Source organism: Peromyscus californicus, unplaced genomic scaffold (assembly GCF_007827085.1).
Source record: "Peromyscus californicus insignis strain IS unplaced genomic scaffold, ASM782708v3 Scaffold_24__1_contigs__length_46423439, whole genome shotgun sequence".
Classification (NCBI taxonomy): Eukaryota; Metazoa; Chordata; class Mammalia; order Rodentia; family Cricetidae; genus Peromyscus; species Peromyscus californicus.
In genome coordinates this window covers 45,453,257-45,479,385 of record NW_026294535.1, presented here as the reverse complement: position 1 = coordinate 45,479,385, position 26,129 = coordinate 45,453,257, and the positions used below count along the sequence as shown (strand labels likewise).

Here is a 26,129-nt window from a genome sequence, read left to right as displayed (position 1 = left end):
ATGCACTATGTGCTTGCTTCTTCACTAGCCAATGGTTAGAATGACACTCAAGCTAGCTTGTCTTGAGGTTAGCACCTGACTGAACTCTGAAGTTTTATCCGTAAAGTCTTTCTTATTTTTCAACCAGGCTGGACAACAGACAACAATCAAGAATGAGAAACAGTAACAACTTTCATCTTGCTGGATCTGACAGATGACATTAGGCTGAAGATTCTGCTTTTTATCTTCCTGCTCCTCTCTTACATGTTGAATTTATCTAGAAACATAACCATCATCACCCTTACTCTGACCGACCCTCACCTTAAAACGCCTATGTATATTTTCCTCAAACATTTCTCCTTCTTAGAAGTTTCACTCACAAGTGCTTGTATCCCCAGATTTCTATATAGCATATCATCTGGGGACAAGTCCATCACCTATATTGCTTGTGTCGCTCAACTGCTGTTTATAGATCTCTTTGCAGTAACAGAATTTTTCCTCCTGGCTATCATGTCCTATGATCGCTATGTGGCCATCTGTAAACCTCTGCATTACATGACCATCATGAACAGCAGAGTGTGCAGGAACTTCATCTTCTTCTGTTGGGTAGCAGCACTGATCATCATTCTCCCACCTATTAGTCTAGGCTTGGGCCTGGAGTTCTGTGACTCAAATATCATTGACCATTTTTGTTGTGATGCAGCTCCTCTCCTGAAAATCTCCTGCTCAGATACATGGTTGATAGAACAGATGGTAGTAGTTGGTGCGGTGTTGACATTCATCATCACCTTTGTGTGTGTTATCTTTTCCTATGTTTATATCATCAAGACCATTCTGAGATTTCCCTCTGCCAAGCAAAGGAAAAAGGCCTTTTCCACCTGTTCTTCCCACATGATTGTTGTTTCCATTACTTACGGCAGCTGCATCTTCATTTATGTCAAACCTTCATCCAAGAGTGATGTAGCTATCAATAAAGGGATTTCACTTCTTATCATATCAATTTCACCAATGTTAAATCCCTTTATTTATGCACTGAGAAACAAGCAAGTGAAGCAAGCTTTCAATTACTCAATTAAAAAAATTGCATTCCTCTCAAAGATGTAATATAAATTGGAGAGGACTAAACTAAAAGATGAGTGAGTGAACACAGCATCTGAAGCTTTACTATATTTTTCTATATACTTGATCTGTTTGTACTCACACTTTCTCTTTAAACTTGAATATTATGAACCCAACATTCTTTATCTCCATTAAAACTCAACTTTTTGAATATGTTTAGTATTGCAGTGAACCTGAAATTGTTGTCTGTTATCCCTGGAAACACAATAGTTTGTGATTTTCTATCATTTTCCCACACTTTTAGGTGCTCCTTTTTATTTTACATTGAAGCTAATCAAATGAATGTGGAAGTAATATGTACCGTTGACAGATGTGGCCTTTAGAATTCATCATCTATTTTGCACTTAGAAAAAGGGATGGCACTTCTTAAATGACTTTCTATGCTTCCTTCTGGTTAGGAATAATCTTATTAATATTTCCTCTCAAAAACTCTCTAGGAAGACCTCCCCAGTCACCATCAGTTTGAAATCTACATAAACCATTTAGATGAACCAGAAACTGATTTAAGTTCTTGTTAACCAACATTTCCTGGGATTTCCCTGGGGGTTGTTAGCTGTTATAGCAAAAGCCCAAGACATCTGGCATTCGTATATATTGAGAAAATGAATGGAAGATTGAAAACATGAAAATTTATGCAAAGCAATAGGAAAAAAATGATAAGGTAGTTACTTGACTCCCACTTCAGGGAGCCATGATAGCCAAGGAATCAGGTAGGCAATCTTCACTCTCCCTCCTGTCCTCTAAATCCAATCCCCCATAGTCATCCCCAGGTTTGCAGCAGACCATTTGCTGTGGCCACTCCTCCTTCTCTGCCCCAATTCCCAGAGGTCTATGCAGATCCTGCTGTTACATACTGCTTTACTCCCTCCTGTGAACACTCTCAAAATCCCCCTTTTGCTCATTCTCCTTCCTAAGTGTCAGCTCCAAATACCTAGGAACACATTCTGCCAAGGACCTTCAGGGGTCACACCTGGTAGAATCACAAAAGCATTCCTTACCACACAACCCACAGCCACCACATTCTCTTAAGAACCAGAGAAGGCAACAGAAACCTATCCAACAAACACAACCAGATATCAGAACCTAGAATGACAATCAGCCTAACCCAGATACCTAAATGACAGCATAAAAACACAATCAATAACAACTAGGATAATATGGCTCCAATAAAACTCGGCAACTTCACTACAGTAGGCCCTGAGAAAAGCAATATGGCTGAGGAACAAGACAAGGACTTCAAAATAGGCTCTAAAAAAAGGTAGAGGTCATTAAAGAGTATATGAATAAATCCATTGATGAAATCTATGAAAACACAAACAGTAGAATAAAACAAAGAAAAAAATCAAGACATAAAAGTGGGAATAGAACCAACACAGAAAACTCAAACTGAGGAAAAGCTGGAAGTGAAAATTTAGAAACTCAAGAAGAAACTCAGAGGCAAGCCTCACCACAGAATACAAAAGATGGAAGAGAGACTCTCAGACATGAAGACAAGATAGAAAAATTGAATGCCTTGGTCCAAAATTAAGTTAAACCTGCAAAGAAAAAATCTCAAGGCACAAATCATCCAGGACATTTGGGACTCTCTGAAAAGACCACCCTCTACAAAAATTAATTCAAATATGTCAAGACTGTAATGTAAGACATGAAGGTTTGAAATAACTACAGGAAATCTTATTGAAAACACAGATAAAGAGTTCTGAAAATAATTCCAATACTTCTGGAAAAAATTCTAAGAGTGGAGAATGAGATTACATGAAATTTCAAAGCTCCATCATAAAAAGGAAATAACTATGAAAGTGAAGATATGGCCCTCAGAATGTGAGAACATCTTTGACAGCTATAGATCTGACTAATGTCTTGAATATATAAAGAACTCTAAACTTAAGCTTCAGAAATAGCAAACAATCAATAAAAAGACAAACTAATTACACTGTACATTCTCAACAGAAGAAATACAAATGATCAATAAGCATATGTTTTAAATGTTCAATATCATTATCAACAATTGGGGGAAAGCAAATTTGAGCCATGAGACCATGAAGAGTATCTGTGAAAAACAAATCTGAACTACACTGAGATCCCACCTCATCCTAGTCACAATTGTTAATCCAAAACACAGCTAATCCAGGCATAGATACAGGGGAGGAGGACAAAAAACTCTTATTCACTACTGCTGGAAATGGAAGTAAGCATGAAGGTTCCTGAAACAACAATTTTTGAACTACCATACAATCTGTGGACTATAGGATTCTACCAGCAAACCCCAAAGGATCTAAGCAAACCACAAAGACAACTTGGTACATCAATGCTTATAGTGGCAAAGAACAAGTTTCAAATTGTGTAAACACCCAATGGATTCAGAGCCATAGAGACTCTTAGCTAGTAAAATGTTGCATGACTTCAAATAATAGATATGTTACTCTGTAAAAAGAAATGTATATTTCTGCTTTCTTTTAGAATACTTACAGTTGTCAAATCTACAAATGTTTAATATTTATTTTGACTGAAGAAGTTTTACAATTTGTATTGGGGACAGCACATATGACACATGCCACAACACCCTTGTGGAGTTCAGACAACAACCTCTAGTGTTGTTCTTAGCATTCTACATTGTTTGTAACAATGTCACCCTTTTTTAATTTTATAATTTAATTTAATTTTACATATCAGACATGGATTCCACTGTCCTCCCTTCTCCTGTCCCCCCACCCTCCCCCCCAATCCACTCCCCATTCCCATCTTCTCCAGGGCAAGGACTCCCCTGAGGATTCAGCTCAGCCTAGTAGATTCAGTCCAGGCAGGTCCAGTCTCCTCCTCCCAGGCTGAGCAAAGTGTCCCAGCATAGGCCCCAGGCTCCAAAAAGCCAGCTCATGCACTAAGGGCAGGTCCCAGTCTTAGGGGGCCTGAGGGCCTCCCAAACAGTTCAAGCTAATCAACTGTCTCACTTATCCAGGGTGCCTGGTGCAGTTGGGGGCTCCTCAGCTATTGGTTCATAGTTCATGTGTTTCCATTCGTTTGGCTATTTGTCCCTCTGCTTTTTCCAATCATGGTCTCAATATCTCTCGCTGATACAATCCCTCTTCTTTCTCGCCGATTGGACTGCCAGAGCTCCACCTGGGGCCTTGCCGTGATCTCTGCATCTGCTTCCATCAGTCATTGGATGAGAGCTCTACCATGACAGTTAGGGTGTTTGGCCATCCTATCACCAGAGTAGGTCAGTTCCGGCTTTCTCTCGACCATTGCCAGTAGTCTATTGTGGAAGTATCTTTGTGGATTTCTGGGGACCTCTCTAGCACTTTACTTCTTCCTATTCCCATGCGGTCTTCATTTATCATGGTATCTCTTTCGTTGTTCTTCCTCTTTGTTCCTGATCCAGCTGGAATCTCCCTTTCCCCTAACCTCTCTTTCCCCTGACCTTTGCCCTTCATTATACCCCCTCACAACCAGTTTGCTCATGTAGATCTCATCCATTTCTCTGTCGTTGGGTGATTCCTGTGTCTTTCTTAGGGTCCTCTTTACTAGGCAGCCTCCCTGGAGTTGTGAGTAGCAGTCTAGTCATCCTTTGTTTTACATCTAGTATCTACCTATGAGGGAGTACATACCATGTTTGTCTTTCTGAGTCTGAGTTACCTCACTCAGAATGATTTTTTCTAGATCCATCCATTTGCCTGCAAACCTCATGATGTCATTGTTTTTCTCTGCTGAGTTGTACTCCACTGTGTATATGTACCATATTTTATTTATCCATTCTTCAGCTGAAGGGCATCTAGGTTGTTTCCAGGTTCTGGCTATTACAAACAATGCTGCTATGAACATAGCTGAGCATGTGCCCTTGTGGTATGATTGAGCATTCCTTGGGAATATGCCCAAGAGTGGTATAGCTAGATCTTGGGGGAGATTGATTCCCAATTTTCTAAGAAAGTGCCATATTGGTTCCCAAAGTGGCTGTACAAGCTTGCAGTCCCACCAACAGTGGAGGAGAGTTCCCCTTGCTCCACATCCTCTCCAGCATAAGATGTCTTCAGTGTTTTTGATCTTAGCCATTCTGATGGGTGTAAGGTGGTATCTCAAAGTCATTTTGATTTGCATTTCCCTGATGACTAAGGATGTTGAACAATTCCTTAAATGTCTTTCAGCCATTTGAGCTTCCTCTGTTGAGAATAGATCCATATCCGTCACCATGCACAAAACTTAAGTCCAAATGGATCAAAGACCTCAACATAAATCCAGTTACTCTGAACCTGATAGAGAGAAAGTAGGAAGTAGTCTTGAACGCATTGACACTGGAGATCACTTCCTAAATATAACACAAGTAGCACAGACACTGAGAGAAACATTTAATCAATGGGACCTCTTGAAACTGAGAAGCTTTTGTAGAGCAAAGGACTCGGTCAACAAGACAAAGCAGCAGCCTACAGAATGGGAAAAGATCTTCACCAACCCCACATCTGACAGAGGACTGATATCCAGAATATATAAACAACTCAAGAAATTAGACATCAAAATGCCCAACAGTCCAATTAAGAAATGGGCTATAGAGCAATGTCACCCGTTTTGTTGTCTGCCAGGATGTCAAGCCCATACACTTCTGTGGATTCTCCTCTCTCCATTTCTCACCTTCCATAGGAGCCCTATGATTAGAAAGTCACACTATCATAATCAGCTTCACATGGGTTTTGGGGATTAGAATTCAGGTCTTCATATTTTCACATCAAGCACTTTACTCTTGGCACTGAGCCATCTCCTCAGCCCCATAATTTGACTTGCAAAAATAATACTCTGGAGCCATTGAGATGCTTCATTGAGTAGAGACACTTGTATAGGCCTGGAAACCTGAATTTGATCCCCTGAATCCATGGAATTGTTGAAGGAGAAATACAGCTCCACAAACTTGTCCTATGACATCCACAAATAGCTGTGGCACACACACCCTTATGTAAACACACAAATCATGTACACATAAAAAGATTGATATTTAATTAATTAATTAACTTTTCAAAACATAATTTAAACATTATTTTTGTAGAATAAAACTGAGTGATATTTTAAACCTATGTAATTTATCTACTGCATAACAAATTGATAATACAGAAAGTGAGACACAAAAATTTTACACCTCGTATAATAAGAATTAATTATAAGAAACTAGACTAGGTTTTCTTTTAATTAGATTCTACGTTTTACTTGCAGTTCCTTTTAAGTGACTTTGATGCTTCATTGAGTCTCCAAAGGCCCTGTTCCCACAAATGATTCATTAGTTATTTCTGAGCCTGGGTCACTAAGGACTCTTGTGTTTATTTGCTGTAGATATGGCAAATTAATAATAAGTATCAAGCTTGATATTAGAAAACCCTCTCTCTGAGAAAAAGACTGCAGAACATCAGCTCTTCACAAACTACCAGGTATTCCTTTGAAAATATTTTTCAGAGGTAGAAAAAGTAAGAAAGTTATTTTCTTATAATATTGCATCATCAATGAGAAAGTAAATGCAATTGACTAAAAACAGAAAATTTAAACTCTTATGCATTCCCAGACTACTATTTTTGTAGACATGAATAGATTTAATCAGTGATTGCCAGAAATAATCATTTTCAAATCATATTTACAAAAATCATTGTGGTTAAGTAACTAAGAGAGAGGCTGTGAACAAGTGTGAATATGATGAATTCTATTCTTTCAACTACTGGCTCTTTTTTAGACTCAGATCCCATGTTCCTTTAGTGTAAGGTCTTCATGACTGCATTAAAATTAGGAATGGGAACTCTAATATAGTACCGATTTAAATGCTATTTCAGAGTGTTTGATGTTGGATAGGGTATAGCCATTAATAAAGTTATATTACACAACAATGAGAACTGAGGCTGTATCTCCATGCTAAGTGTTTGTCTAGCTTGTCCAAGGCCCTGGATTAACAAAAAAAAAAGCAACAAGGAATAAGAGATCATCTAAAGATGGGGTAATTTGATAGCTGTGGAAAAATATCTACATGCAGTTCTCTAGAAATTTGTGAATTGGAGACTCAAGGACAAGGATGGAACTGGAAACAAAGAGCACTGAAGGAAAATTATTCCTGGTAAGTAAGCTGATGGTGGCCATGTCAGAGGAGTAGCAGATAGCAATTAACTTCAGGGGATCAGCCCACCAGGAAACAAAATCCTGATGGGTGAATCTCAGATAGGAAAGGCCCCAAGACCACAGATTCAGAAAGGTCTTTTGCTTCTCTGTAACTTTACATGTTTGTCACTGCCATCTCTCTCTGGTATCTGACATGGTGTGAATGTGTGTGGGGAGATCACCACTGCCTGTAATGTAGTATGTTTATCTCATGGAAACATCCTGCTCTACTGGGTATTTTTACTTGTGCATTATTATGAAGATGATTTCTTCTTCAGCTGTACTGTCTAACTGATAATAATAACATTAGTTTAAGTAGCGTTTTTATGATTAAAAATATATACAAGGAAATGTCACACAGCTAGGGCCTATGAGTTTCACCTAAGGAGCCACATAGATCACAGTTCAGGTTAATAATTAAGGAAAACAATTGAGTTCCAGGAGCCAGGCTGGCTCAAATTCTTTTAATCTTAATGTTGGAAGATGTACTCACAAGTTTCTAGGTGCCTCATAGCTGAAACAAAGCTTTGAAAATAACTTAAAGTTAGACTAAGATGTTTTTGTCAAATAGCTTTGAGGTGAAAAGCCCAAGAAGACAATCTAAAGTTTTAGAAAGGCACATAGTTGAATGAGGAACTCTTTAAGGTCAGGGAACAAGAACAAAACAGCCCAATTATCATTAGCCTTTTTTGCTAGGATTGGTTGATGACCAAAGGTGATAATACCCATTTCTGCCCTCAATCCCCTGATATAAAAAAATATTGATGAGTAAGTGCATCCTAAAGATTTAAAGTATCGCTGACTGGTTGCCCTTCATATAAAAATTTAGGTTTGTGATTCCTTTAAGATTCCTTATAAGATTGCCTTTCAAGGTTAAGTATTAAAGTAATTGGTCCTTTCTTTGTAACTGCAAAATGCAGCCTGCCAGTAAATGACGTGGCTGAGAAAAATAACTTGCTTGCTTACACTGTTAAACTATAACAAGTTGCTTGAATATGAAAGTGCATGGGTTCTTGGGGATAATTTTTTTTCACCTGTAATACATAAAATACTTAATCATGTAAGGGCTATGGAACGTGGTGATATTGTGTTCCCCAAAATATTGTGCACCCTAATAAACTTATCTGGGGTCAGAGAACAGAACAGCCACTAGACATAGAGACCAGAAAATGGTGGCACACACACCTTTAATCCTAGCATTCTGGAGGCAGAAGAGATCCATCTGGATCTCTGTGAGTTCAATGCCACACTGGAAACAGCCAGGCATGGTGACATATGCCTTTAATCCCAGGAAGTGTGGCAGGAAACAGAGGAAGGCATATAAGGCATGAGGAACAGGAACTAGAGACTTATTAAGCTTTTAGGCTTTTAGCAGCAGTTCAGCTGAGATCCATTCGGATGAGGACACAGGGGCTTCCAGTTTGAGAAAACGAGATCTGGCAAGGAATTGGCGAGGTGAGGTTAGCTGTCGCTGGTTCTGTTTTTCTGATCTTTCAGCGTTCACCCCAATACCTGGCTCCGGGTTTGTTTTCATTAATAAGACCTTTTAAGATTTGTGTTATAGGATCACATGCTGTTTTTTCCTTATATTCATTGTAATCATTCACTTGAAAAACAGAATGTAACCACATTGTAATTTTTATATTGCTTAAAAGATTTTGCTGGGGTATAAAAGCTGTAAGGGAAAAAAACAGAGTTAAAAGGAAAACATCAGGAATGAGAGAATAAGAAAGGATAAAGATCGGATCAGAAGAAAAACATCAAGAATAAAGATAGAGTTAGAAAGAAAACATCAAGAATGAGAGAATAGCTGGGCGGTGGTGGTGCACGCCTTTAATCCCAGCACTCGGGAGGTAGAGGCAGGAAGATCTCTGTGAGTTCAAGGTCAGCCTGGTCTACAGAATGAGATCCAGGAGAAGTGCAAAGCTTACACAGAAAAACCTTGTCTCGAAAAACCAAAATAAAAATAATAATAATAATAATAAAGAATGAGAGAAAACGGAAGAGAAAAGACAGAAGGAAAACATCAAGAATGAGAGAAGGAAATCACCAGGAAAACAAAGAATAGAGAATACAGAAGAAGAATAAAGAAGGAAACCATCAAGAGAATGTGTATCTTTCCCCTTACCCCCTCAGAGAAAAAAGTCATAGTATGCCATGTAATGTGGATTCCCTTTGAGCCCTGTGCTGCTGTAGGCTGGTCCCCCCCAGGCAATGAAAGTAAGCCAAGTGCCTACTTCAGTGTGCAACCTATTGTAAAGGTTTAGTAACCATAACATACTGGTTTGATTTAAAGATACAAAATAAAATAGAATATAGGTATAGACATTAAGTATTTCATTTTGGACTTGTGTTCCAGGTAAACTCGGTGATATGACTGATATGAGGAGTAATCATTTTTAGAGATTAAAAGTTGAAGGAAATAAAAAGAGTTATGTTAACAAATAATAAAACACAGCAGGCTACATAAAGACATCAGCAAGAAAAACAAATGTCTCAAAATTACAAAGAAGAAAGGTGACAGATAAACACATATGGGGCCACAAAGTTAAGCTATGAAAGAATGCCATGAGTATTGTGTGGTTAAAAATACACATTCTACTCACAAAGTCCCTCAATTGAAACAAATTTCATAGTGTTTAATTAATTTTGCTATGAATTGTTCAATATAAATAACGAACAAAATGTGACTTTGGTATATTGACAACTGAACATGTTCACAGAACAAAAAGCATCAGGGATCAGGATGTGGAATAGTTCAAGTGTGTTCACAAATACTGCATTTTGAGTATTTCAGCATGGAATATGTGTGAATAATAACATTCTTTCCATATAACACAAAGTTAAGTGACAGTGAAGCAGAGCTATCTTTGAAGACAGGTTTAACAGTTAAGTATGGCATTTTTATTTAATATATTGATGATATTTTCAATGCATTCCAAAATTAAACAGTAATACCAATTGTGTTGATCATGTCAAGTATATACTTTATATATAACTTATCGTACTGTACAATAAATCTGCCCTCAAGACATTTTCTTTCTTTTTCCCATGAGAAGATAACAATAATTTTGAACTGAAAAGTAAGAGGAAGAGATGGGGTAATAACTAAGGAAGGGGTTGTTTAAAGAAAATACTAATGTTCATAGCTATAATACTAGACTCCAGTATATTAGACAGCAAATAGAAAGCCTATAACAATGGACTTGAAACTATGTGATTTTTATAAATAACAAAACCACAATAAACACATGAACAGGCCAAAGAGAGTATAAGATTTGACTTCAGGATTCTGCCTCTAAGGAAGAACTCAGTCTCATGGAGCATTAGCAGCCAACTCAAACTGCTTGGAAAAACATGAATCCAAACAGCAATTAAGTAAAAAATAATAACAAACTAAGGATCAAATGCAAAAAGTAGGAAGCACCCATAACATCTTGAAATGTGGTGTAGATAAGGCAATTTGATTTTCTAACTCTACCCTGAAAAGGTCAAACTACCTACTTGTAGGACCTAAGCAATCAGTGTGTTTATGTTTGTAAACAGAATGTGTGAACACATGTGAGTTGGGTTTCATAATATTTCTCCTGTTAATTGCTACTCTTGAACAGATATCTCTGAATTTTAAGTGCAGACTAGAGGTAACATTTCAATTATGAGAAACCACACGTTAACAACATTCATCCTCCTGGGACTAACTGACGACCCACAACTGAAAACTCTGATCTTCATCTTTCTGTTTCTCACCTACGTGCTGAGTATAACTGGGAACCTCACAATCATCTCTCTCATCTTTATGGATTCACACCTAAAAACTGCCATGTACTTTTTCCTACAAAATTTCTCCTTCTTAGAAATCTCATTTACAACCGCTTGCATCCCCAGATACTTATACAACATCTCAACAGGTGACAAGACAATCACATATAACAACTGTGCCACTCAAATATTTTTTACTGATCTTTTTGGTGTGACAGAGTTTTTTCTCCTGGCCATCATGTCCTATGACAGATATGTAGCCATCTGCAAACCCTTGCATTATGTCACCATCATGAACAGCAAGATCTGTCAAAGGCTTATCTTCTGTTGCTGGGCAGCTGGCTTGTTGGTAGTCCTGCCACCACTTACCCTGGGCCTCAATCTGGAATTCTGTGACTCTAATGTTATTGACCACTTTGTCTGTGATGCATCCCCCCTCCTGAAGATCTCATGCACAGATACATGGCTCATAGAGCAGATGGTGATAGTTTGTGCGGTGCTGACATTTATCATGACCCTTGTGTGTGTAGTTCTTTCCTATGTCTACATAATCAAGACCATTGTAAGATTCCCTTCTGCCCAGCAAAGGAAAAAGGCCTTCTCTACCTGTTCTTCCCACATGATTGTGGTTTCCATCACTTATGGCAGCTGCATCTTCATCTATGTCAAACCATCAGCAAAGGATTCAGTGGCTATCAACAAGGGTGTGACAGTTCTCACAACTTCCATTGCTCCCATGCTGAACCCCTTCATATACACCTTGAGAAACAAACAAGTCAAACAGGCCTTCAATGACTCAGTTAAAAGAATCACACTGTTCTTCAAGAAGTAGAAACATTTACTACTGGAGAGTCAACTTTTCATTAAAAGTATATGCCATCCATAAACTATATCTTTAAAATTTTTATCTTTAGCTTTCTCACTGAGAAACTTTATTTCATTTAAATTTCTTAATAATTATGTATGAAACACTTCCAGGAAATAAAAATATGACTTCACACCAAAAAAAAAGTTAAGGCAAACAATGATGAGGCAATCTCAATGAATAATTGTGTTTATTGTCTATTCTAAGTCCAGCTTTCAAGAGGATCTTGGCCCCAGGCACCATGTTAAGTTCTATCTGTTCCTCAGTATCCTCAGGGAATTGGTTCAGGAACCCCCATGAGGGTGCTAAAATGTGTGCACAAATGCCTTACATTAAATGGCTCAGTATTTCCATATTCCTATGTACATCCTATTGTATATTTTAAATCATCTCAATTACTGAAAGTGTTGAACACAGGGTAAATTCTATGTAAATAGCTACAATGTTTGGGAAATTCTGACTATAGCTTAAGCACGTTCACTATATATACAATTTTTTGTTCAACTGTTTCCCACCTTTTAGTTGACTCCTGCATAACCTGTGAGTATGGAGGGACCCCTGGTACTTTATTTTTTACCCTAAACAATAAACTAAGAAAAAAGAATAGGTTTAGAACAATTTATATTTAATATTACAGACAATATTTAAATCTTTATTTCATTTTTCTTTATTAAGAAATTTTCTACTCACTCTACATACCACCCACAGATCCCACTCCCTCCCTCCTCCCATCCCCCCCAGTCCTCCCTCCCAAGCCACACCACATCCTCACATCCCCCAAATCAAGGTCTCCCATGGGGAGTCAGCAGAGCCCAGCACACTGAGCCTAAGCAGGTCCAAGCCCCTCCCCACTGCACCAAGGCTGCTCAAGGCCTCACACCACAGGCATTGGATTCCCAGAAGCCTGCCCATGCACCAGAAACGGATCCCAATCACCCTGCCTCCAAACAGTTCAAGCCATACAACCGACTTCCGTATCCAGAGGGCCTAGTCCAGTCCCATGGGGGCTCTACAGCCACTAGTCTACAGTTCATGGGCTTCCACTAGTGTGGCCGGTCATCTCTGCACATTTTCCCACCATGATCTCGATGTCCCTCACCTGCAGAATCCCTCTTCTCTCTCATCAATTGGATTCCCGGAGCTCAGCCTGGCGCCTGGCCGTGCATCTCTGCATCTGCCTCCATCAGTCACTGGACAAAGGCTCTGTGATGGCGGGTAGGGTCAGCAGGTGCCTCGTTAGCCCCGTAGGTAGCACATCAGTCTCATAAAATTTAAATCTTGATTAAGTAATAGTGTTAATGGTTTCATCTTTACACTATGGTGGTAGTGGTTATTATATAATCCTATTACTTTCATGATTTGCAATAATAAATACAAATGATGTTTTATCTTGTGTTTAATACAGTATTTGATGCCTTACTAAAATATATCTAGCATAAAGATATCCTAAAGTATAGCTTAAGAAAACTGTAGATGCCTAATAGGAATTTTGATCCATCAATGAAAAAAAAAAAAAAGAAAGAAAATGAGTTTAAAAGAAAAATGTGGTGGCTAAGGAGATGGCTTAGAGTTAAGAGCACCAGCTGCTCCTCCAGAAGACCCAGGTTTGCTTCTCAGCACCAACATGACAGTACACAAACATGTTGCACAGACATACACTTAGGCAAAATACCCATACATATAAAATAATTTTTAAATTTTTCATTTTAATTATAATACAATTACATCATTTCCCCTCTTCCCCTTTCCTCCCTCTAATCCATCCCATGATCCCTTCCTCCAATTCTTCCATGCTCATGTCTTGTTCACTCAGCCAAATTGTTGAGGTATCATGGCTGCAGATTTTCTGTCATTTCTGAGACACAGTCTCATAGCAGACTTCTCTTACAATCTTTCTGTCCTCTCTTCCTCAATGTTTCCTGAGCCTTGGGTGCAGGAGTTGTATTATAAATGTATCCACTGATGCTGGGTACCTCACAATACATTGATCTCTGCACTTTGGCCAGTTGTAGTTTTCTGTAATGGTCTCCATATGTTGCAAAGAGAAGTTTCCTTGATAAGTGATAAAAGCTAGACTTAACCTGTGAGTATAGGGAAAGTTTATAAAAGGAAGTTAGGAATTACACTGGTCTAGTAAACTGGTGATAGTAGGTTCTCCTCTAATACCCATAACCTTACTAACCCTAGCTAGTTGGCTAGGTTTCCAGCAACAGTCATGATTTCACTCAAGCTGAGCAGGCCCTAAGTCCAATTAGAGAGTTCTTGGTTACAGCCAAGGCGTAAGTTCTACTACTGCTTGCTCCTTTAGGAATATCTTGCCACACTGGTCATTGTTATGGTTTCTAGGTGTTACGTCTATGGAGGACTATTCAGTGCTGATAAATTTATTGATCATTCATAAAATAAGCAAATAAAATGTATAAAATATATTATGGTATTTTATCCTGAGGATTTTGTATCATATTTTTATTATAACATCCCTTCCCTCAACTCCTCCATAATTCATACCCTCTTCCTTATCTATCCAATTTTGTGTTCTCTTTTTTAAAAAAAACATCAACTACAGTTTGTGCTACCCATATACTCCTGGATATGTGTCCTTCCATTGGAGTATGGTCCACCTCCCAGGAGCAACACTCTTAAAGAAAATGAACTCGAGCATATAAATTTACAGGTTATTTTATAGCATTTACATACATACTTATATTAATTGATCCACAGCTAACACATCTTGAGGTACCCCTGCTCATTCTTCTCATTTATTATTTTTTAGATTGGAATATTAAGCTATCATAAAGAAGGCAATAGATCTTCTGTTTTACAGAGAGCTTCAGAAATGTTTACAAGCAATAAATAAACATTTCCTATCTTAAGTCAACGGAATTATATAGCTGTATTGTGATTACTGTCTATATTAAAGATATGATGGAAATCTTTATAATATGAGCACTGAAGAATTAAAAGCAGGATGATAGGATGCATAGAAAGACTATATCATGGAAAGCCAAACAGACAGAAAAAAAAAACCAAACAAACAAAACAATTTCTAATTTTTGTTGATTATAGAAGTTACCGTGTAGTGAGAAGTCCTACAAAATTCTTCACACTTTAGATGACTCATATTCAACATTGTTAGTTATTTAAGAAATACAAATTTAAACCATAGTGAGGTATCATTTCAAACCCATTAGACCATTTTTAACTAAAAAGAGGGGTAAAATGAAGGTTTGGAGAAAACATAGGATTGTTTTTTAATCAAATGGAAGAGTAAAAATGAAAATGATGTAGCCATTCCTGGAAGTTCATAGAATAAATTTTTAAAAATTTAAAAAAGAAAATGAACTCTCCCTCTCCTAACAGTCATGAATCATAAATAGCTACTCAGATAGGGGTTAAACATCATGTCTACCTCCCATTTCCATACTAACCATGGCTTGACCTTACACAGATCTTGTACATGTTGTCACAATCACAATCACTGTGAATTTATATGTACAACTGCTCTGCTGTGTTTTAAATACCCTATTTCCTTTTGTCATCCCACCACCTCTTGTTCTTACAATCTTTCCTCTCCATTTCCACAATGATACCTCAGCCTTGAAGGAGGGGGCTGTTGTCAACCCACCCTGGCCATCAAGATTAAATCTTCACAGATTGAAGGATATACCAAAATATCAACATGGAGTAACCAAAACCTCCAAGCATTAGAGTTCAAGCATAGTGTAAAGCACTCATCACTTTTTTTTATTAAGGAAAGCAAAACATGAGATGACATTTGCAGTTAGCTTAAACAAATACAAGTATAGACAGGGAACATAACCAGTATTGTGTCTTATCGTCTTTGCTCATGTGAAAAGAGCCAATGATACTCCTCCTAGGTCTTTGCCTTTTCCACAGAGATGAGGTGGACATGCCAGTCCATTCTATTCATGTCCTTGCTTTCAAATGCATTTGCTTATCATAGTTTATGCAATTCTTTCTAGAAGGCCATCTTGAGGGATGAGCATTCTGAACTCTGCCCCATCCAGAGTTGACAGTGAGTCCACAGTTTTTCCACACAGGCTGTGATACAGGTGCCAGTTATAGACTAACATTCTGAAGTCTCTTGTCCCCTGCTTCTTGACCAATTGTGTGTCTGTTTTATTGCCACCAACTGATGAGACTTTTCTGATGATGGTAGATTGTTACATTCATCTATGAGTACAGCGATAAGTCACTGGGAGTCAGCTTCATACTATGTCAAGTCAAAACAGTAATAGTAGTAGATTCTCCATGAGGGCCTATCCCTGTCTGGTTACAGGTGTTTGGGCCCTATAACAGAGGCCAACTATCTAATTGGGTTTAAGACCCACTCCACAAAATGGAACCCATGCCTAACACTGTCCAGGTGGCCAAGAACCTGGGACTAGATGGGCCATGGACATAGGAAAAACCAAATACTATTCTGCTTAATGGCTGTACCAATGTAATGACTCTAACAACATTTTGCTATACCCAGAGATAAGTGTCTTTCTCAGTAATCATCAAAGAAACTTCCCTCTGCAGTAGATGGGAACAAATACAGAGACACACAGCTGAACAATGTGCAGACAGTGAGAAACTTTGGAGCACTTAGTCCTAAACAAGATTTCTCCATCAAACTACTTCCTTGAGAGCTTAGAGCAGAAGAGGGAGCAGAAAGATTACAAGAGCAGGTGAGGATGAAAGACACAAAGGAAACAATGCCTTTCACACACAACAGGCTGACATACATATCAACTCACACACACTGTGGAACCATGCACAGGGCCTGCACACAGCAAAGCCAGATTGGGGGATGGTGGAGTCAGCACTGAGAGAGGGATGTGGAGATAAAAATCTCCCATCCCTAACAAAGAAGCTATCTCCAATTGACAACAAATCACAAAGGAAAAATTAGTTTTCTCCAAAGAGTCTCATTGGGTATAAAAACCACATGTAAGGGCAAGGCCCATGCCCTGCAGTAGATGGCCAACACCAAATGAACTCAGGCCAGGCGGTGGTGGCGCACGCCTTTGATCCCAGCACATGGGAGGCAGAGCCAGGCGGATCTCCCTGAGTTCAAGGCCAGCCTGGTCTACAGAGTGAGATCCAGGACAGGCACCAAAACTATACAGAGAAACCCTGTTTCGAAAAACCAAAAAAAAAAAAAAAAAAAACTCAGTGGTATTTTGTCTCATCATTCTTCATCATTCTTTGTCTAGTTTTTTGTGGGTTTTTTTTTTTACCTCACTGCTTTTTTTGTTCAAACATTATGATTTCCAATTTTGGGTTTTCATGGGGAGAGAGGTATCTCTGTGTGTGTCTGTGTGTCTGTGTGATATGTATGTTTGTGTTATGTATGAGTGTGTGTCTATGTGTGTGTTATGAATGTATGTCTGTGTATGTATTTCTTCTGCTATTTTTCTTTTCTTGTTTGTTGTTTGTTTGCTTGCTTGTTTATTTGTTTGCCAGTTTGTTTTCTAAACAAAGAGAAAAAGAAGTTTCAGAGTCAGATAAAAAGGAAGATGGGGAGGAACTGGGAAGAGTTAAGGCAGGGGAAACTGTGATAAGAATATATTATATAGGAAAAAAATCTATTTTAATTAAAAGTAAATAAATAAGTATGTGGGCTTTGCATTAGGAAGATCAAGAATAAAACCACAAATAGGCACTAATAGGATTTCTGGTGTCAAGTGAGCCACTTAATTTCCTTAATCTTCAGTCCTTTTATTTAAAATGAAATTATAATTTCTAGAGAGTTTTTGAAAAGTCCAATGAAATTACATTAAAAATTGTTTTTTATAGGTATGATGCATTCAATCTCCAAAAATAGCTGTAGTAATTGCATCATTTTTCTTTCAAATGGAATTAATTCTTCTCTTGGAAAGGGATAGTCACAGTAGTTGTAATTTTAAATGGTAACATTTGTGCAAATCACTGTGAACTTTTACCTTTAATCTCAGTTGGCCTTTTATTAATATTCACAAATGAAGCACTATGGCTCAGAGAGCTTGTGTAATACAGAGTAATTCACGTAGCTAGCAAATGTCAAATACAATGTCAAATACAATCATAGGTGTAGAAATACACCTATGAACAAGTGTATTTCCTTAAACATAGTCCTATATAGCCTGGATTTGAAATAAATACAAATATAGAAAGAGTAATTTCTATCTTTTAATTAGTACAAAATTGGTTTTATACACTAAAACAAAATATATAATTTAATATAATTTTAATATATCATTTCAAACTACAGCCTCATGTGATCTGCTTTAGTTTGACTAAAGTTGAGCTGTTACTTTTGAAATACAGCTTTAAAAATGAGAACTCAAATGGAATTATGATCCATAGATGGACAACATCACTCCCAGAAGACATTGGTTGTTAACTGAAAATTGAAGTACCAGGCATCAGATATCTCCCCATGATTTATTCACAGGGTGAGCCTTGAGATCTGCAAGAATACACAGCCTATTACTGCTGGGAGCTGTGTGGCCTAGTTTCAGATCAGAATATGAGTGCTTGTCCAATAGGTCTCTGCAAGGCAAAATCCACAGAGACAGTCTCTCACTGGGCAAAATCCACTGGACTTTGGGACAGTGCAGAATACTGCTGGGACCACACGGCCTCCACGCTCTCTTCTCTCTCATAATATTGATGATTCTCTTGGTAGTTTATAGTTTCACTTTGTCAGTCACACGTGGGACAGATGTGATCATTCTCAGAAACCCCATTTTTTTTCTGCAATATTTTGCCCTAAAATTCTTTGGGAACTGATGTTTCTCAGATTTTTTATCTGGAAATACCAGCTGTCACTCCAGACACTGGGAACTGTTCTGATTCAGGGCTGACTGGATAGGAGGCAATAAAAGTTAATAGGCAGTTAAAGAATTACAAGCTAACTATATGTAAGCTCATGGCAAATCACTCCTATTTCCATAAATATAATTTGTTAAATTTTGAATGATAATGTAGTTTTTGAAAATGTGTGCCTATCTTTATCACCTTTTAGCTTTGTGAGAACAAATTTGTGTCTGACTTGATATTGAGCCAAGCTAGCAAAATGCTGAACATTGTTTTTGGTTTAGAGGTTGTTTTGATATACAAGTTGGGGCGGGGGGGACATATTTCACATCTTTGTTTTTGGCAGAGGTCAACACTAGAGAATGGGAAAAACATGTTTGTTTTTGAAGTATAAATAAAGATGCCTTGAACTATTAGGGGATGGCCACTTGCGTGAAACTCATGTGATGGTCAGACAATTCTTCTTCCACCAACACCCCTTCCCCATCTCAGGACCTGAGTCTGGGCTGCAGTGGGACAACGGTATACTACCATTGCCTGTGGTTATCCAACATGACACATAGTAAGAACACCAGTCCTGAAGACACCACACATCTTGACTGCAAGAAATAGAGAAATCAGTCTCAAATCACTCAGGGAACTTTCTCCCTGCTACAAACTTTCATAGTGCTGAAAAGTCCCAGATAGGCTGCTGGGGAGCAAAGACATCAACAATCAAACCCAGCACGTACACTGGGTACTGTGACACTGTCCTGCTAGACAAGATTTGTCTCTTGGTGCAATAGGGACAAGACCGTTCTGGATAACTAACCACTTTCGGACCAGATTTGAGGCCTGCTCCACAGGACAGAATTCCATGTTTTGTGCTGTAATCCTGGTCAAAGGCCCATGGAAGGGGAGTTCATAGGTCTAAGTTATTTAAAATGGTGACATTGGCAAATACCTTCTAAGTGTTTATGTTTATATCCACAGACCTAGGCAGCTCTCAATCATTGCCAGAAGAGCTTCTTTTGCAAGTGAGCAGCAGTCAGTGGAGGTGTGCACAACTGGTCAGAGTACACAGGATGACGGAGTGCTCGGCCTGGATGGGACATCTACTATAGTCGCCCTCCCCAAAAGGCTCTGAGAGCATTAAGAGAGAGGAGGTGGAAAGAACATCAGAACCAGAAGATGAGAAGGATTGTTATGAATTCCATCTTCTAGACATGACATGTCTACCACATTCATGGTGTCACAGCAGCTGTGGTTCCCTGCACAAGACCTGTACAAGATCAAGGCAATCAAAATCCCAGCACAGAGAGGGCAGGTGATCTCCAGACCCCACCTCTTGGCAGTGTACAGTTGGTGGAAGAGAGAGATTCACTCTTTTTTGAGGGTGTGGCCTCTGGTAGGTTCCTCTGCTCCATAAGGTGGCCAAATATCCATAAACATATGGGCAGCACTAAGTGGCTTATGAATGAAGAAAGAGCAGGAAAAAAGCATGAGGTTGGGAGGAGGTGAGCTGGAAGGGAGAGACTAGGGATAGATATAGTTCATTGTGAACATGTATGAAATTCTAAAGCATGAAAAAAATAAATTAAGCTATTAGCTAAAGAATCAATGCAAAATCAGAATCTTCCACCATCTTCTATATTGATACAAGAATATATATTACTGCCAATTTTCATAGAATTTTGTAACATCCAGAATGGCTGGAATAGTGACAATATCAGCTTATAACAATGATCTGATTCACAGAAATTATTAGCATTTATAAAAACATTCCCCTTCTCACTGAAATGACTTTGGGTCTTTGTTTTACCATTTTATAGATAATGAATGTATTAGTTTGACTGAAGAGATGGAAGAGAACACCTTATAAAAGGAAGAGTATCAGGCAGAAGACATTTTTTAATTATTTGACATATTTTTACATACATTTCTGTAGCTTAATGTGTGATCTCTTCTCTGCCATCAGCTCAAGGGACTAATTTATTGTAAAGAACTGCAGTAGACTGGACAAGCAGAGATGGCTCAGTGGTTAAGAGTTCTTGATGCACAATCAGGAGGAACAAAGTTTGGGTATCAGTAGCCACATAAAATCTGAGCACAATCCCATGCATGCTTGTAACCCAGGAACAGAAGAGAACAGAAACAAGTGGGTCACTGTGGCTTGTTTGTGATGAGCCTAGCTGAACTCCAGGTTCAGTGAGAGATTCTGCCTCAAGGGAACAAGGCAAGAGTGATAGACAGGGATGCTTGATACTGTCCTCTGAACTCCATATACACAAACAGGGACATTCACACATATGTACACAAACTCCTACACATGCACACCACTCCAAATATAAACACAAAAAGGAATAGCCATGATAGACGACACACACAATCTAAAGGAATATACAATATAATGCACATTTGTAACAAGGTTAGAAAAGAAAGATTGAAAAACTGTACCCAATAAAATGGAGAAGAAAGCAAGAACAAGCAAATGCATTTTACCATTAGCATCATATTTTTTGAGACAAAGATCATAACCAAACACAGGTTAATATTCCACAGTATGAATGTCTATCAACTGTCCCATAACATTTTACACTAATTCCCCCAAGTCCTCTAGGATGGAATGGTTAAATGCAGAGAAAATGTTAAATAACACCTACACAGGTTTAATGAAAAACATAAAATAGTAATTTTCAAATTAAAATGAAAGTTGAGGGAATAAAGAAATGGGACAGGCGTTAAAAGAGCTAGCTGTTCTTTCCAAGTACACCAGTGCAATTCCCAGTATCCACTTCCAAGGAACCCAGTGACTCCTCTGGTCTCTGTGGGTACGAGCTTTGCAATACACACACAAAAGTGTACACTGGTATACATGAGACAAAACACTCATACACCCAAAACACTTTTTTAAAAAGCTGAAACCAATGAGCTCATAATATAAAATTCCAATCTTCCTTTTTGAGGGGTATAATGACATTCAGGTTAACTTGTGCTTTCATTTGTTCCTATGAAATATTACTTTATTAATCAAATCTTTGAAGGCTTGTTTTACTTGTTGATTTCTCAATGTGTAAATAAAAGGGTTCAACATGGGAGCAATTGAAGTGTTGAGAACAGCCACACCTTTGGTCAGTGATGCCCTTTCATTGGCAGAAGGTTTGATATACATGAAAATGCAGCTTCCATAAGAGATGGAGATGACAATCATGTGAGAGGAACAGGTGGAGAAAGCCTTTTTCCTCTGACTGGCAGATGGAAACCTCAGAATGGTACTGATGATGCAGATGTATGACAGGATCACTAGTGCCAATGTGAACAGCAGAGTGATGGAGGCAACATAAAGGCCAAATGCCTCTAAAAGCCTTGTATCTGAGCAGGACAGTTGTAAGATGGGGAAGTAGTCACAGGAGAAATGATCAATGACATTTGAAGCACAAAAATCTAACTTGAGGACCAGTATGACTAATGGGAAGATGAACAGAAATCCTCCCAGCCATGCTGTGAGAACAAGAAGGGTACAAACTTTCTGGTTCATGATGGTGGTGTAATGCAGTGGTTTGCAGATGGCGACATAGCGATCATAAGACATAGCAGTTAGAAGAAAGAACTCAGACACCCCCATGGAGATGAAGAAAAATAACTGAGCCAAACAGTTGTTATAGGAAATGGTCTTGACTTTAGTAATTATTGACCCCAAAAATCTAGGGATAGAAACGCTGGTGAACATAATTTCTAAGAAGGAGAAGTTCTGGAGGAAGAAATACATAGGAGTCTTTAACTGAGCATGTAGCAAGGTAAGCGTGATGATGCTTAGGTTTCCACAGACACTTAATATGTAAGCAATGAATAAAAAGAAAAATATTACAACCTGAAGTTCTGGTGAGTCTGATATGCCCAAGAGCACAAACTCAGTAATCATAGAGTAGTTTCTCATACTGATTTTAGTCCATAGAATCTATTGATAAAAAAGAAATTAAAGCATAAATTCAATGTAAAATAAACAAATGTTTAAATATTGATATTACTATATCCAGTGAAATAAAGCCATAGAGCACTTCCACTAAGGTTTTCTAATATCTGCTCATTCCTCTTAAACAAAAACATCTTCTTGAAAGGAAATATTTTTGTAAATGGGAGTTTAAAACCTTTCTATACACAAAAATATTGCATAGTCATAATTTCTATGTATAAGTTCTAGATATAATTCTAAGTATAAGATACCTTTGAACTTCAGATTTGTGTAGCAAAATTTTAATAGTATCTTCATTATTTTCTGGTTTCACATATTGTATGCTTTCAGGATTGAATATATAACGTTTAATTTCAATTCTAATACTATCTCCAAACTTCTATAGTTTATAGGTACAATCGGATCATATTTACTAAAGCTCAAAGCTGTCATGGTTATTTTCAACCTTAATACATGTGTAGTTTAAAATGGCCAGGAATAAATGTATTTGCCAAGAGAGAAATAAGGTGAGACTTTCTTTAGTTATAAAAATAAGTAAATTCTTAATTTGTGGGAATTTAAAAAAGACCAGAGAAAACAATTTAAACAGAGCCAGGGATCAATAACTACTTTCTATGAAGTCTAAGGTACTTGTAGCATTTTAATATTTTCTTTTTACTAAGCTCACTTTGTAATTTTTATCTTTAAACTTTCTTGAGGACAAAAAAATAACTCTTGCAAACGATTTTTTATCTCAAAGTATAACAGTGCCTTCCTTCTCAAGGAATCAACAGAATAATAAAATTTCTATAGAATTTACGTTTTCAAACCACGGGGTTCTACACTGTAATCTTCTATCAGCCCTATTCTCTTCTGATATTTAACAGAAACACAGAGTCTGCGCATAAGTTATCACCAAATATGATATACTACTTTCTAGGCAGGGAGTTCAGCAAGGGATAAGTACTAAAGCTGATAATAGTCATTATCCACCTTTGCCTACTCTAGTCTTCTGAGTCTCAGTGTTTTTTCTCTTTAGGAGTAAACATCCTTTTCATCAAAACTGAGAGGTACTGTTTTGTAGTTCACATGATAATTAAAACATACTAAAATGTAAAATTAATAGTAATGAATTTAAGTGATAATTTGGGGATCCTTGCATTTTCCCAGTAAAGTAAATCTTTCAATGATAGATAAAAATTCTTTTCTTCACAAATATGAAACACACTACTTGTTGTTTATGCTAATACCAATCAGATATAAAATCCTACAGTCTACAGCATAACTTAAATGTTGCTACTTGAAATACAAGATTAATAACACAATTAATAATATTTTGCAGAAGTTTTCTCATTCAGGCCACTCTTGGCTCTGTTTATTACACTGAAGCTTGTCACATTAAAAAGTTCATGCTGAATTGCTTGTAAGATTGCTGACAGCCTCACTTAGAAATGAAAATATATGTATCTTTAGTCTCTTTTATTGCTTTACTGAAACTGTGTGTGCTATAAAACACACCATTGTCATCCTCGAAATTATTTAAGAAAATGAAGCAACTGATAAGATTTTAAGACAATAGAAGGTGAAACCTTTTGAAGGTCTCTGGATATGATAAAAATTGAAATCTACACAAGCATAAACAAAACTATACCTTCTCTGGCCAGTGTATAAGTCCCTGATACACTCAGCTAAAGAGCAGAAGATGCAAACAGAAATTCAAGACATGTATGTAGTGGTGTCATGACCCATCTTCCTTGAAAACCAAACAATATAGAGAGACAGAGGAAAAAATATACCAATCAACTGATAACATTCAACCTGGCTTCCCTTTGGTCAAGCAATTTTCCTAATAAGAGCATGGACTCAGTGTATGCTCAGGAGATAATTCGTTCTCAATTCATTTGGGATTAGTTAAACACAGGACTAAACTGCCCTACAATGGGCTCTCTTTGACATTCTTGCTGGTATTTTTTTAATTAGTAAATTCTGCCAAAGCAGAATAGATAACTTAAAACTTAATCTTTAAAATCTTCAAAAGTTAGGGTTGTACTTAGTCTTTGTTTTTTATTTTCAATTTCAAAATTGATATGTGCTCCACAATATGAGATCCAGAGCCACAACAGTATACAGAGACCTACTCTTAAACTACCCAACCAGCCATGCATTTATTTCAAATCTCTTGATTATTCAAATAAAATATACTATATTATACCAAATTGGTTTTATGTTTTATACAAACAAAATCACACATTCAGTTATTGTTTATATGTACTTTATTATATTATATACATTTTATAAGTGCAGATATTATGAAATTTTATTACACAAAATATTGTTCAACATTCCTATCTTATTTTTCAATTAACACTGAGTAATGAATCTCATTCCTGGAGTTTTCTATTTAAAAAAATCCTTTTCCTTTTGTAACATTTGCATGAAATATCCAAGGAGATTTATTCATAATTTATTAATTTTATTGTTGGTTAAGGTTAGGGCTAGATCCACATTTCATTCGCTAGTAGAATTCATTCTATGCTAGCACACAACAGCATAACTTTAAATCATTTAAATATCTTTAAAAATTAGGATTGTACTTTAGTTTTGCAAAAATGCATTCATGAAATCACAGCAGCTGTGGTTGACTACTCAAAACATTCACATGATGATGGTTGGGAATCCTTGCTGTACCTGAGGAGTCACAGGCTGATAATTTTTCTGGTTTTAACACTCTCACTACTCCATTTTATGGAAGAGGTGCTCACATCTTGTTTGATTTTATCTTTAAAATTTGGTATCACTCAACTGTGACACTATCTGAACCTAAAGTTTTCTTTTTCTGAGGTCTTCTTTAGTAGATGTAGTGATAGGCAGATAACTATTTTCATCAGTGAATTTTTTTGGATGTATCATAAGAAATTTGTTCATTTCACCAAGTTTTGAATTTTAAAAAATTATAGCTGTGAGCTATTACCTGTATCTGACATACAATAGCACAAAGTTAACATCCTCAGTCAAACATGGACGATTTCACAACTATTTAAACACATATACATTGTATACAAATAATAAATAAATAAAATGGAAGAATGGAGATAGAAAGCAAGATTAAAACCCAAAAGAACACATTTAATCTTGTAATTAATATCTCGGTATCTAGAGCATGTAGTGACATGATATAAGACCTAAAGATTTTAGACACTCTTTCACTACAGCATCGCCATCTGGATCCCACCTAGACTTTCTCTTGGGTTAACACAACTCATTGCCTATAAATTTTTTGGCAGACATCATATGTTCCTACCCTCTCTATGCTAAGAGACTCCAACACTACCACCAACTACCTGGTTATTGATGACCACTCTTAAACAGAGCTACAGTGAGAAAGAAAAAAATGGGGCAGAAGTAAATACAAATGTACACTTTAAAGAGAAAAGGAGCACCAGGAAGCAATATGGCAGCCAAAGCTTGAGATGAGAGAGATAAAGAGATTAAGAGGATGCTTGATCTGCTCTGGAATAAAGACCACACTACCTAAGTTTCCAACTTGTATAA

At 37.4% G+C, this 26,129-nt stretch overlaps 3 protein-coding genes across 3 annotated transcripts; 2 read left to right on the top strand and 1 right to left on the bottom strand.

Annotated features, from left to right (window-relative positions):
* On the top strand, positions 1–1,083 carry LOC128119971 (olfactory receptor 6C2-like). The gene is made up of 2 exons (XM_052753742.1): positions 1–34; positions 164–1,083. Exons 1-2 carry the CDS (start codon positions 1–3, stop codon positions 1,081–1,083), a joined length of 954 nt encoding a protein of 317 aa, XP_052609702.1.
* A 9,787-nt stretch (positions 1,084–10,870) lies between these two features.
* LOC128120051 (olfactory receptor 6C2-like) lies at positions 10,871–11,806 on the top strand. The gene has a single exon (XM_052753804.1). The coding sequence runs from the start codon at positions 10,871–10,873 to the stop codon at positions 11,804–11,806; it is 936 nt and encodes a 311-aa protein (XP_052609764.1).
* Positions 11,807–21,623: 9,817 nt separating this feature from the next.
* Positions 21,624–22,562, bottom strand: LOC128120050 (olfactory receptor 6C3-like). The gene has a single exon (XM_052753803.1). It carries the CDS (start codon positions 22,560–22,562, stop codon positions 21,624–21,626), a length of 939 nt encoding a protein of 312 aa, XP_052609763.1.
* Between the last annotated feature and the right edge of the window lie 3,567 nt (positions 22,563–26,129).